At 35.4% G+C, this 14,288-nt stretch overlaps 1 protein-coding gene across 4 annotated transcripts in view; it reads left to right on the plus strand.

Annotated features, from left to right (window-relative positions):
- LOC102133268 (phospholipid-transporting ATPase ABCA3) overlaps positions 1–14,288 on the plus strand; it is a 116,411-nt gene that overhangs the window by 74,557 nt on the left and 27,566 nt on the right. For 2 of the 4 annotated variants that reach the window (XM_045383137.3, XM_065537554.2), the window contains exons 16-17: positions 4,017–4,190; positions 9,776–9,954. In XM_045383137.3, coding sequence (XP_045239072.2) covers positions 4,017–4,190; positions 9,776–9,954 — 353 coding nt within the window. Of the gene's footprint in view, positions 1–4,016; positions 4,191–9,775; positions 9,955–12,700; positions 12,758–14,288 lie in introns of those variants that run through there. The other 2 variants (XR_012429360.1, XM_074027993.1) reach the window with 2 other exon arrangements.

Genomic DNA, 14,288 nt, shown 5'->3' on the forward strand with positions numbered 1-14,288 from the left:
AAAGACACATGCACTCGTATGTTCGTTGCAGTACTATTCACAATAGCAAAGACATGGAATCAACTAGGTGCCTATCAGTGGTAGACCGGATATAAAGAAAATGTACATATACACCATGGAATACTACACAGCCATAAAAAAAAGAATAAAATCATGTCCTTTGCAGCAACATGGATACAGTTGGAGGCCATAACTCTAAGCAAATTAACACAGGAAGAGAAAATCAAATACTACATGTTCTCATTTATAAGTGGGAGCTCAACATTGAGCATAAATGGACATAAACATGAGAAAATCGATACTGTAGACTACCAGAGTGGGGAGGGAGTGAAGGGGGCATGGGTTGAAAAACTGCCTATGCTGTACTGTGCTCACTGCCTGGGTGACGAGATCCATACCCTAAACCTCAGCATCACACAATATTCCCAGGTAATAGACCTGTACAGGTACCCCCTGTATCTAAAATAAAAGCTAAAATTGTTAAAAATTCTTCAGAAATAATTGCAACAACTGATAACAAAAGAAATATACTTAATGTATCCCATAAGATTTAAAAAATGGAAAATATGAAAGCATGTTAAAAGTCATGGAAGACAGACATTCCAATGTACAGGCAAAAAGAGTTCAGAAAGAAATAATAGAAGACAAGGGGTTCATGTTTGGCTGAGAATTTCCAGAATTATTCAAAGACAAATCTTCAGTTTCAGAAGCTCACTGAATTGTTTTAAATTCTCACCTAGACACATCATTGTGAAATTTCAGAACACCAAGGCTGAAGAGATCTTTCAGGCAACCGGAGATAAAACTTAAATAGGCAGGTTAAAATATCCTGTGTAACCACTGAAAGAATATTTTTAAAGTATAACTTCTGAAACACATAAATACTAGCAATACAGAAGAAAAGAAAACTAAGTCACATCCAAAAGATGGGCGAAGGGAGAAAAATTGAAATAGAAAAGAATACATGGCAAAGCAATATGATGATAGTAATTAACCCAAATATATCATTAGCAAAATTAAATAGCAACAAAATATGCTCATTAAATAAACAAGATTGCATTCTGGATTCTCCCTGACCCCAAATTCTAGCTTCATGCATTTTACAGGAGGCATAGTTAAAAAAATAAAGACACAGAAAGTGCAAGAATGGCAAAGGATATAACAGGAAAAATACAAAAATAAAACAGTAGTGACTGAAAATAACCATTTTCACATCTAATTTTTGCCACGTGTATTTTTTTAACCAATCTTACAAGAGGTTTATCAATCTTGTTAGTCTTTTCAAAAAATAAGCTTTCAACTTTGTTGATTTTTTATTGCATTTTTTAAAATAAAATCTATTAAGAGAAAAAATATTTTTAACATTAAAAATTACTAGAGACAAAGAGGTTTACAACATGATAGCAGATTCAATTCAGCATGAAGTTATAAGAATTCCAAATTTTCACTTATATACCAATATAATGTAGACATATATATAGTCAAAATAACCAGTTGGAATAATAGGCAGACACACAACATTACAGAAGGAGATTTGAACATACCTCTCTTGTAACTGATGGATAAAGCAGTGGGGAAAATCAATGAATGTTATATATTGAACAGTACAGTTAATAAACTTGCGTTAATGGACATACACAGAATATAGATTCCCAAATCATGTTTTCAAACACATAAGTCTCAGAAACTGACCCAGATGATACATCATGAAAATTAATATGTAATGATGTATTTACTGACCATTAGGCAATTAAATTAAAAATGAGTAACAAAATGATAACTAGAAACAGAACACAAAATCGAGAATTTTAAAACACATTTTAATAGTTAATGGGCCAAAGAGAGAATCATAACAGAAATTAGAAAATATTTAGAACTGAAGAGAAATTTAAATACTCTGAAGCAAATGAGTTATTGGAGGAAATTTTATACCTTTAACTGCTAACATTAAAAAGCCTGAAACTTAACTAACATACTATCTAATTTAAATAGTTAGAAAAATAAGAGCCTAACAAATTCAAAGAAAGTGTAAAGAATGAACAAATAAAAGTAAAATTTAACCAAACAGAAAATGGGGCCGGGCGTGGTCGCTCACGCCTATAATCCCAGCAATTTGGGAGGCCGAGGCGGGTAGATCACCTGATGTCAAGAGTTCAAGACCAGCCTGGCCAACTTGGCAAAACAATACAAAATTAGCCAGGCGTGGTGGCGGGTGCCTGTAATCCCAGCTACTCGGGAGGCTGAGACAGGAAGAATTACTTAAATATATATATTTATATAGCTGTTATATAAATATATATTTGTATGTATATTTGTATAGCTGTTATAACATTGAAATCTAAGAAGATATGACAACTTTAGGCCAACAAATGTGAAAAATTTAAACAAATTGTTACATTTCTAAAAAATACACTTCACTAAATATGATTTAGAAGAATTAGAAAATTTAATTTGTACTTAAGTATTCAAGTAATTAAATTAATAGTTACAATTATTTCTACAAAGAAAGCACAAGGCCTAGATGGCTTTACTACTGAGTTCTATATATCCTTCCAGTTAGCACATAAAAACATAAGATGCTGCTTCTTAACTCCTCCTATGAGATGAGCAAAAGCCCCATGCCATAACCTGGCAAAATCATCACAAACTATTCTCATCCATGAATATAGATTCAAAAAATTCTGAACAAAATATTAGCAAATTGAATCTAGGAAGTTTACTTTTATATTAAAATATCTATCAACAAAATTCCCATTTTAAGGGATTAATGAGGAAACATAAAAATCTTAATAAATACAAATAGATCGTTGCTACATAGTAAAAAAAAAAATTTAGTAAACAAGGATTAAGAGGAAGAAAAGTTGCTGAGCTTTATAATGGACATATGCATGTACAGAGACCTATAGCAAATATAGTATGCAGTACTGGCTCTTCAAAAGCATTTCCTTTAAAAATGGGGAACTAGATGAGGATGACAGCTATTGCCACTTCTGTTAAACATTATACATCAGTCTTAATTCCATTCTGTAATATAGAAAAGTTATTAAAGTGTGTATAGACTGAAAATAAACTACCATTAGTCAAAAATGCTATAAAATCTGAGGAAGTGTTACCGAAGTATAAGAACAGATGTGCCGAGGCAAGCCAAAGAAGCACGTATTAAATATGGTCCTCCCTAGAATTCTTTAGAGAGGATTTATAGGGTATTTCCATAATGATGTAAAGTTCTATTGGACAGTGCTAGTCTATAGGGTTAGCCCTTGATATTTTTTGCATCTGTACAAAAAGCCAATATCCAGAATTATTCATTCTGTGTCAATTATTTTTCTCTATATCAAGTTAAGATCTACTTAGGACTCATATCAAGTTAAGATCGACTTGCCATAATTTTAGCGTTTGAGGGTTCACGTCTTGGCCATCTCTCCCTGCTCAAAGTGTTTTATGAGAACTTTTTGTTTAGACCTGTCTTTTGTCCTCTTCCCAAATGTATGAATGCATTATCAAAATTCTACACTGGAAATTCCTAAATTAAACATGTTCATATCCCCAGGAACTTAGTCTCTAATTACTTATATGCACTTCGTTCTTTGGAAAGACATTAATTAACTTATCAGCTTGTTTCTTTGAAATTTTCTTGAATGCTCAAATGTTTCAGAATTTGCCCTATCCATTCTCTACTGTTGAATTCTAGCCTCTATCTCCTGGCTGTACTTTACTCCCTTAATCAATTCATGTTAGAAGTGTTGAAAAATAGCCACTAGTGACTTCCTGACCCTATCAAGTGCCAGGAAGACTTATATGGATACCCACTTCACCAAAAATACTTCAGAATTCTATAATCGTCAGCACAAACTTTGTCACTGATGGCAGTGGCCGCTCCAGACAGCCACTGGAATGTTCTTCAAAGATAATCGTCTGGTTTTCAATTTTCTGAGCTTGATTTGATCATCACTGGAGGATTTGTTGTCCTGGGGATAGTTGATTTCCTGTAATATAACCTAATCTTATCTTTTCAGAAAAGCTAACCAACATCTCAAACACCACCAGAACCGTCGTACGTAATTCATTGCTGCTCTTTCCCAATTACAACCTTGCAAAGTGCGTTAGTCAGTATACAACTATCTACGACGTGAAGATATTGTGCACCACCTTAAAGAAGCATCCTGTCCACCTAAATTGTAGCAAAGCAAGTAAGTACCTCAGGGTCCCTAAGTCTAGCAAATTAGCTTCAGGTTCATGCTGTAAAACATGTGGGGAATCTGCCCTTCCTTCATCGGAGAGTGTCAGGACACATGTTTGGTACATAAGTCCTTTTACAACGCTGGAAAAAACCTCCTTAAATATAATAAAGCCTCAGTCTGGGTGCGGTGGTTCACGCCTGTAATCCCAGCACTTTGGGAGGTCAAGGTGGGCTGATCACCTGAGGTCAGGAGTTCGAGAGCAGCCTGGCCAACATAGAGAAACCCCGTCTCTACTAAAAATACAAATATTAGCCGGGCATGATGGTGCACACCTGTAATCTCAGCTACTCAGGAGGCTGAGGCAGGAGAATCTCTTGAACCCAGGAGGCAGAGGTTGCAGTGAGCCAAGATCGTGCCACTGCACTCCATCCTGGGCAACAGCCAGACTCCATCTCAAAAAACCAAACCAAAACAAATAGATATAATAAAGCCTCAAAAGCAAATCCAGGGTAAGTTTAAAGTGGTCTTCAGATATACAATAAGAAGTACTAATAATCAACCATGTACTAACTTTACCCGCGTTATTGTAAGTCTTCACAACAATCTCAAGTTACCTGTTTTTATACTCATTTGAGGAAAATGACTGTGTGTCGTACAGCTCTTATGGTCCAGACTGGGATTCAAAGTTTTTTTCTTCCACTGCATAATGCATTCCCATAAGGAAGGATTTGTTCTGTCTTCACCGTTTTTATTTAATACTGTTTAGTGGTTATTAGTTTAAAAGTGTTGCAACTATGTTGCTCATTTTATTCCTATGTATCTTTTGATGCTATTATAAATGATATGACTTTTTGACTGTCATTTTTGTTTGTTGCTGATATAGAGAAATACAGTTGAAAAAGTTCATTTTCTGTATATTATTGAACTTGTAAAATTATTTTAATAATTTAGGTGTATATTTTTTATTTTAATGGATGTATTCAAAGCAGCTGCTAATAACGTATTTATTTTCCAATCCATGTACACTTATTTTTTGTTCTTGACCCCCTGCTTTGTCAAAGACACGTAGTTCAAATTTAATCAAATTGGTCATCATAGACCTTCAGTTTCGTTTCAATTTAAAAGATAACATTATAATATTTTACTATCAAGAATGATGTTTTCTATAGAAACCTTTTATCAGAATCGAGAAGTTTCTTTCTATTCTGTGTTTAGTTTATTTAATTATGAATACATGTTCAATCTTAACAGGTGTTTTTTACTGCTTCTGTTGAACTTTTCTTCTTTGTTCTCTTGAATGACATATTTATTCCATTGAACTACATGGTGAATTATACAAGCTGAATTTGCAATGGTACATGATAACAAATCAAGTAATAAATTAGGTAAAGCAAGCATTATTGTGATATATTAAATGTTATATATTGTGGATTAACTTCACTAATATTAATTAAGGATTCTTGTGTCTATGTCTATTAAAAAGATTAACCTAAAATTATTGGGAATTTTTAGTGAAATACTTACCAACCTTTGGTATAAAAATTAAACAGGATGGGCATGGTGGCTCATGCCTGTAATTCCAGCACTTTGGGAAACCAAGGCAGGTGGATCACCTGAGGTCAGGAGTTTGAGTCCAGCCTGGCCAACATGGTGAAATCCTGTCTCTACTAAAAATACAAAAATTAGCTGGGCGTCGTGTTGCACGCCTGTAATCCCAGCTACTTGGGAAGCTGAGGCACAACTATCGCTTGAATGTGGAAGGCGGAGGTTGCAGTGAGCCGAGATCATCCCACTGCACTCCAGCCTGGGCAACAGAGTGAGACTCCATCTCAAAAAAATAAATAAATAAACTTTATAAAATAAAAAATAAACAAAGTAAGAAGTGCTTCCTATTTTTTATTTGCTCAAAGATTTTGTGTATCTACCAACGTATCTTCTTAAATGTTTGGTGTTATTTCCTCTTAAATAGGGTGTAATTCATATGTGAAGTTAATTATGCATGGAGATTGTCCTTTGGGGAGGTTTTTAATTGTTCACATTTCTAAGTGAGAATTATTTGGGTATCTTATTAATAATCTGGGTGAGGAGTTGTTAGTTGAGTTTTACAGGACCATTTCACTCCATCTAAATTTTCCAGTTTATTGGAATACATTTATTCACAATACCTTATGGTCTTTTTAACATCTGTAGGATTAATAATGATGTCTCCATTTTCATTTCTGTCTAATTTTTGCCACTTGTGTTTTTTTAAACAGTCTTAAAAGAAGTTTATCAACTTGTTAGTCTTCAAAAAATAAGTTTTCAATTTTCTTGATTTTTTATTGCATTTTTAAAAATTTATTTTCTACATTATTTTCTTCTTCTACATTCTAAATTTGGGGGATTAATTCTCTAACATCACAAGATGAGCCCTTAGATTGTTTATTGTCACTCTGCATTCTTTTTGTGACTAGAATGTATCTTAGTGTGCTTGGAGGGATTGGCATTTTTTCTACTTAGATGCTCTAAGCTTCTAACATCTGTGATTTGATGTCTCATTACTTTTGGAAGATTGTCATTCTTGGGAAGACAAAATTTCTGGGAAAAGTCAGGACAATTTGGAAGATAGAATTGTCCCTTGGAGACTTGAGATGTAGAAAGAAGGAAACATACAGCATAAGTTAAGGGTCCCGAAGAACCAAAAGGCTATCAGGAAATCAGAAAACTGTATCCACACTACCACCACCACCCCATCACACCCTCGCCAGTAAAAAGACATTTACATGTAAAGAAACTATATTTCACTCTACCAACAGAAATAGCTGTCATAAACCAAGCAACCGTGTCATCTTCTCAAACCATTATCACCATTTCATAGAATTACTGTTTTTGATGGTCCATGAGAATTCACAGTTCACACCAGAAAGAGGTAGGATACATTTATACAAAGTATGAAAGGAGGACAAAAAGGAATAAAAACAGTGCACATGACAAAATAACCTTTAAAAAACACAAAGGCATCATACTTACGAATACACCTATGGTGGGGGCAGAAAATGTGTCAAAATGTTAGCAATGTTGATACTATGCAGAGGGAACAGTGTTTATTTTATTACTATTATTTCGATTTCACTTTATGTTTGAGAATTTTAGAAATAAGGAGAAAATGGGCTTCAGACAACTATATGAGAGTACGATACTGTTTTTATAAAGCTCAAATTTAGAAATTAAAATATTGGTAGTGCATACATGTAAAGATCAACTTGTATGTAATTAACACAGGAAATCAGAACACAATTCATCATAGCAGTTACCTGTGGAGAATAGAAAAGTGAAGGATCACATAAGTATTCTGTTTACAATATTTGTAAACTTTTCATTTAGAGGCTTGGCTTATAGATGCCATTATGATATTATTCTTAAAATTTATAAATAAGGCCAGGTGCCGTGGCTCATGCCTGTAATCCTAGCACTTTAGGAGGCCGAGGTGGGCAGATTACTTTAGGTCAGGTGTTCGAGACCACCCTGGCCAATGTGGTGAAACTCTGTCTCTACTAAAAATACAAAAATTAGCCGGGTGTGGTGGCATGCACCCAGCTATTCAAGAGGCTGAGACAGGAGAATTGCTTGAACCTGGAAGGCAGAGGTTGCAGTGAGCCAAGATCGTGCTACTGCACTCCAGCCTGGGTGATAGAGTGAGACTCGGTCTCAAAAAAAAATATATATATATATATATGCATAAATATTATACCATATAGTCTTTGATATGAGTCAAGTATTTTTAAAACATAATTCTAAAGTATGAGAAATGTAAAAGATGAAATAATAGTAGATATAATGGTCTACCCAGAAATCTGAAATAATCCCCTAATGAACTATTAGATTCTATAATAATTAATGTGGTTGCTGAACTCAGAATAAATACAAACATAAAATTCAATTGCATTTCTATACATCAATGACAAAGACTTATAAAATGTGATTCCGAAAAAGGGAGAGTTCAGTGGCCAAAACTAGAACAGTTTGAGCAACAAAATAAGGTAGTACTGGATTATAACCCAAAATATAACAAATAATATCTGTAAGTCTATTTTGATTTATTAAAGTAATTCTGATATTTAGTTTGACATCTATTTAAATGATGTTCAAATATATCTATTCGAATTCAAATATATAATTTATAGTATATAAAGGGAGAAGAAAGGAAAAACTTTATAGCAGAGAAAACTGAAAAACACCACCTCAATCAAGTGACCAAGAGCAACGTCAGCAGTAAATAATTCGCTTTGAGTGTATGGAGCTCTCCTTTTAAATATGATAAAGATTGAATTTTACCTTTGCGGTATTCCTTCCAAAAACCCATAACCTCATTCTAATCATGAAAAAAACCTCATATAGATCCCAATTGAGGGTCTCCCAGATCGTATTCTACAAAATACCTGACCCCCAGTACTCCTCAAAAATGTCAATGCCATTAAAAATAAGAAAAATCCAAGAAACTATCACAGCCAAGAGGAACCTAAAAGACATGGCTATTAAATGTAATGTGGTATCTGGATTGGAGCATGGAACAGAAAAAGGACATTATATTTTAAAAACTAGGAAATCTGAATAAATTAGGTACATTAGTTATAATAATGTATTAATGTTCATTAATTGTAACATGTATCTTACTAGTATATGTTATTAGAGATACTGGGTACCAGATATATGGAGCTCTCTACTCTCTTTACAATTTTTCTGTAAATCTAAAACTATTCTAAAATATCCTTTTTTAAAACAAGGAGAGGAGAGTTTATAATTTTCTTATAACAGGATTTTTTTTTTTTTTTTTTTTTTTTTTGAGATGGAGTCTTGCTCTGTCATCCAGTCTGGAGTGCAATGGCCCTATCTCAGCTCACTGCAACCTCTGCCTCCCGGGTTCAAGTGATTCTCCTGCCTCAGCCTCCCAAGTAGCTAGGATTACAGGTGCCAGCCACCACACCTGGCTAATTTTTGTATTTTTAGTAGGGACGAGGTTTCACCATGTTGTCCAGGCTGGTCTCAAAGCCCTGACCTCAGGTGATCCGCATGCCTCGGCCTCCCAAATTGTTGGTATTACAGGCGTGAGCCACTGTGCCAGGCTATCATTTTCTTATAACATGAATTCTGTGCCTTTTATTCATGAACTTTCCAAGAAAGTTTTGCAAGTGTCAGCTAATGGTCAGTTTTACATTGTTTAAAAGCGAGTGTGTCTTCTTTTCCAAGAGTATTTGTACTTTAAAGCTTTCTTCTAATTAGCAACTTGAGATTTCACATTTCTGAAAGGATTTGGGATATATTGTTCATAGTAAGCAATGATTATTAGACATATAAATAAATATATTAATATACATATGCTTACTTAATTACCATGCATTATGTTAATGAAGGTGATCTTCAAAATTTATTGTTCAAATGGCATTTTTGTAGCAGGATAAGTACTTCTCACACTAAATACCTTGTCTCAATTTAGTCTAATATTTGATTTTATACTATATTTTTTCTTTGTTGTTTTCCGAGTTCTTGTTCATTCATAGTATCAATGTTGTGCACTAAGATGAGCTGTCTTGCATTTTCTTTTTTGCCAATTTCAGATACTGAGAAGAATATTTATTCTTTGAAAGAGCCTATGATTGGAAAGTATTTGATTGACATGAGTACTGCAGGCTTTATTTTCCTTGTGTTGATTTTCTTTTGGGAGACTACTTCATGGAGACTAAGAACATTCCTCAATCAATACATTTACTTTGGTATCTACAAGCGATACAGGAAAGTAAGTACTCAAGTGTGGAATAATTTAAAAACAACTCTAAGAGAATTGAAAATTAGGTCTGAGAGGTATGTATCTATATACTGTTACCTTAGCCAGCCTGGTGGCATGCTTCTGTGGTCCCAGCTACTCAGGAAGCTTGGAAGTTATTTGATGAAAGAAAAATCTGTGTCTACAAGATTGTATTTTCTTTTTTTTTTTTTAATTAATTTATTATTATTATACTTTAAGTTCTAGGGTACATGTGCATACACACACTGGGGCCTATCATGGGGAGGGGGGAGGGGGGAGGGATTGCATTGGGAGTTATACCTGATGTAAATGACGAGTTGATGGGTGCTGACGAGATTGTATTTTCTTAACCTATATTGAGATAGAATTACCTCCACTAAATTGCATTCTTTTTGTTGGTCATTTCAAAGGTCCAGATTTTGTCTTTATGAATTTTCTCTAATGCTGACTATTTTCTATTTCACTGATAATCTAATTCTTTTTCATGGCTGAAAAGTACTCCATTGTGCATAAGTATCATATTTTGTTTATCCATTCATTCATTGATGGGTAGTTAGGTTACTTTAGAATCTTGGGTATTGTGAATAGCATGCCTGCTATGGGTCTGTCACGTACAGCTTTTATTATGTTGAGGTACGTTCCTTCTATACTCATTTTGTAGGGTTTTTATCATGAATGGATGTTGAATTTTATCAAATGTTTTTTCAGCATCAATTGAAATGATTATATAGTTTTTGTCCTTCATTATGTTGATATGATGTACCACATTGATTGGTTTCTGTATCTTAAACCATCCTTGCATCCCTGGGAGAAATCCTACTTGGACATGATAAAATTATCTTTGTAATGTATTGTTGAATTCAGTTTGCTAGTATTTTGTTGAGAATTCTTGCATCAGTATTCATCAGGGATATTGGTCTGTTGTCTTCTTTCTTTTTTTATGTATCTTTTTCTGATTTTTATTACTGCCTTAATTTCATTGTTTACACAAAGTCGTTCAGGAGCAGATTATTTAATTTTCATTTAATTGTAAGGTTTTGAGCAATCTTCTTCATATTGATATCTATTTTTATTGCACTATGGTCCAAAAGTGTGGTTGGTATGATTTTGTGGGGGTTTTTTTATAATATGTTAAAGACTGTTTTATGGCTGGTTGTGTGGTCAATTTTAGAGTATGTGCTATGCACAGATAAGAAGAATGTGTGTTCTGTTTTTGAGTAGAGAGTTCTGTGGGTGTCATTTAGATTCATATGGTCAATGTCGAGTTCAGGTCCTGAATATCTTTGTTAATATTTTGCCTCCATGATTTGTCTAATACTGTTAGTGAGGTGTTGAAGTCTCCAACTATTATTGTGTGGTTATTTAAGCCTCTTTGTGGTCTCCAAGAATTTGCTTTATGAATCTGGGTGTTCCTGTGTTGGGTGCATACATATTTAGGATAGTTAGGTCTTCATGTTGAATTGAACCCTTTGCCATTATATAATGCCCTTCTTTGTCTTTTTTGATCTTTGTTGGTTTAAAATCTGTTTTGTGTGAAATTAGAATAGCAACCCTTCTTTTTTTCTGTTTTCCATTTGCTTAGCTTTTTCTCCATCTCTTTACTTTAAGCCTGTAAGTATCATTGCATGTGAGATGGATTTCTTGAGTATAGCATACAGCTGAGTCCTGTTTCTTCATCCAACTTGCCACCCTGTGCCTTTTAATTGGGGTATTTAGCTTATTTATATTCAAGGTTAATAGTGATATATGCGAACGTGATCCTATCATCATGTCATTGGCTGGTTGTTATGTAGACTTGATTGTAGAGTTGCTTTATAGTGTCAAGGCTCTTTTACCTAAGTGTGTTTTTGTGATGGTCTTTCCTTTCCATATTTAGCACTCCCTTCATGACCTCTTGTGAGGCAGGTCTGGTGGCAATGAATTCCCTTAGCATTTGCTTGTCTCAAAAGGATCTTATTTCTCCTTTGCTTATGAAACTTAGGCTGAATATGAAATTGATGGTTGGAATTTCTTTTCTTTACCAATGCTGAATATAGGCCCCCAATCTCTTCTGGCTTGTAGGGTTTCCACGGAGAGATCTACTGTTAGCCTGATGGGGTTCTCTTTGTGGGTGATCTGTTCCTTCTCTCTAGCTGCCTTTAACATTTTTTCTTTCATTTTGACCTTGAGAAATCTGACGAATATGTGTCTTGAGGATGGTTATCTTGTATAGTATCTCATAGAGGTTCTTTGCTTTTCCTGAATTTGATGTTGGTGTCTCTAGTGAGGTTTGGGAAATTTTCATGGATGATATCCTGAAATATATTTTCCAAGTTTCTTGCTTTCTCTCCCTGTTTCAGTGACAGCAGTAAGTCATAGATTTTATTTCATTACATAATTCCATATTTCTCAGGTTTGGTTCATTCTTCTTTGTTGTTTCTTCTTTATTTTGTCTGACTCAGTTATTTCAGAGAACTGGTCTTTGAGGTGAGCTTCTTTCCTCAGCTTGCTTGATTCTGCTGTTAATCCTTGCAGTTGTATTATAGAATTCTTGAAGTGTGTGTTATAGAATTCTTGACGTGAGTTTTTCAGCACTATAAGATCAGTTTGATTATTTCTTAAAATGGCCACTTCATCTTTCATCCTTGTATTGTTTTATTGTATTCCTTAGAGTCCTTGGATTGGGTTTTTACTTTCTCCTAAATTTTGATCATCTTTGTTCCTATCCATATTCTGATTTCTATTTCTGTCATTTCAGCCATTTCAGCCTGGGTATGAACCATCACTGCTGGGGAACTAGTGTGGTTGTTCGGAGGTAAGAAGATACTCTGGCTTGTTGAGTTGCCAGAGTTCTTGCACTGGTTCTTTCTCATCTGTGTGGGCTTGTGTTCCTTCAATATTTGAAATTGCTGTCCTTTGGATGGGTTGGTTTTTTGTGTTTTTTGTTTGTTTGTTTGTTTTTTGCTTGTATCTTTTTTTATGCCCTTGGGGATTTGATTGTGGTATAAAGTGGGTTCAGTTGACTGCTTTGTTTCTGGAAGACTTTAGGGGGCTACCTCGCAGCTCAGCACTCTTGGGCTGCATGCTCTATCTCTGAGGAGCTGGTCCTGGGCCCATAGCTTTGTTCTCTGGCCCCTGGAAGTTAGGAATCTGCTGCACTGGAGGGAGGGGCTGAAGTGGTCCCAATTCACTGGCCAGAACACTCCAAGGAGTGGCGTGGGCCAAAGCACTTCACTGGGGCAGCGGCAGCAGGATCCATGCTTGCTTGCCTGTGCCAGCAGCCACAGCGGTACAGCGAGGTGCACACGCCTCAGCTGATTGGGGTACTGTCAGAAGCAAGGCTGCCGCATACCTGCTGAACTTGCACAAGTTACAGTGGTGGTGTGGCAAGAGCGGGGTGCTGGCGGTGAGGGCTGGGATTGGGGGGTTCCAGTGTTGGTGCTCACACTCATGCTTGCAACAGTGATGGTGAGAGTGGGGCACTGGTGAGCATGGCGCTGTTGGCCTCCGTGGTGCTTGTGCTCCCAAAGGCAGCATTGGCAGCACAGGGTGGATGAGGCTGCCAACATCCTTGTGCGCATTTGTAGCAGCAGTGGGGTGGCACCAGGGCGTGGGGTTGCCAATGTCTGCACGTTCGCGCCGGTGGCGGTGTCAGCGTTGGGGGTTTTGAACAACTTTTGCATGTTCAACCATTCATATGTCTTGTTCCAAAAAATGTCTGTTCAGGTCTTTTGCCATTTTTAAATCAGATTATTTGTTTTCTTACTATTCTGTTGTTGTAATTGTTTATATATTTTGGATATTAATCCCTTATGAGATAAATGGTTTGCAGATATATTCTCCCAATCCATAGGCTGTCTCCTCACTCTATTGTTTATTTTACTCTGCTGAAACTTTTTAGTTTCATGCAATTTTGTCTATTTTTGCTTTTGTTGCATGTGCTTTGTGGATTATTTGAAAAAAACCTTTGCCAGACCAATGTAAAGAAGCTCTTACCCTGTATTTTCCTCTAGGAATTTTGCAGTTTCAGGCCTTAAGTTTAAGTCTCTAATCCACTTTGAGTTCATTTTTTTTCTATTGAGTGAGATAAGGGTCCAACTTCATTCTTTTGCATGTGGATCTTCAAATTTCCCAATAGCATTTATTAAGGAAACTGTCTTCCTCGCTGTGTCTTTTGGGCACCTTTGCTGAATATATTTGACCTTAAATGCATGATTTTATCTCTGGGCTTTCTGTTCTCTTCTGTTATTCTGTATGTCTGCTTTTGTACCAGTACTACATTGCTTTGACTACTGTTACTTTGTAGTAGATTTTGATATCAAGTTGTGTGATGCCTGGAGTTTTGT

This window comes from Macaca fascicularis, chromosome 20 (genome assembly GCF_037993035.2).
Source record: "Macaca fascicularis isolate 582-1 chromosome 20, T2T-MFA8v1.1".
Classification (NCBI taxonomy): Eukaryota; Metazoa; Chordata; class Mammalia; order Primates; family Cercopithecidae; genus Macaca; species Macaca fascicularis.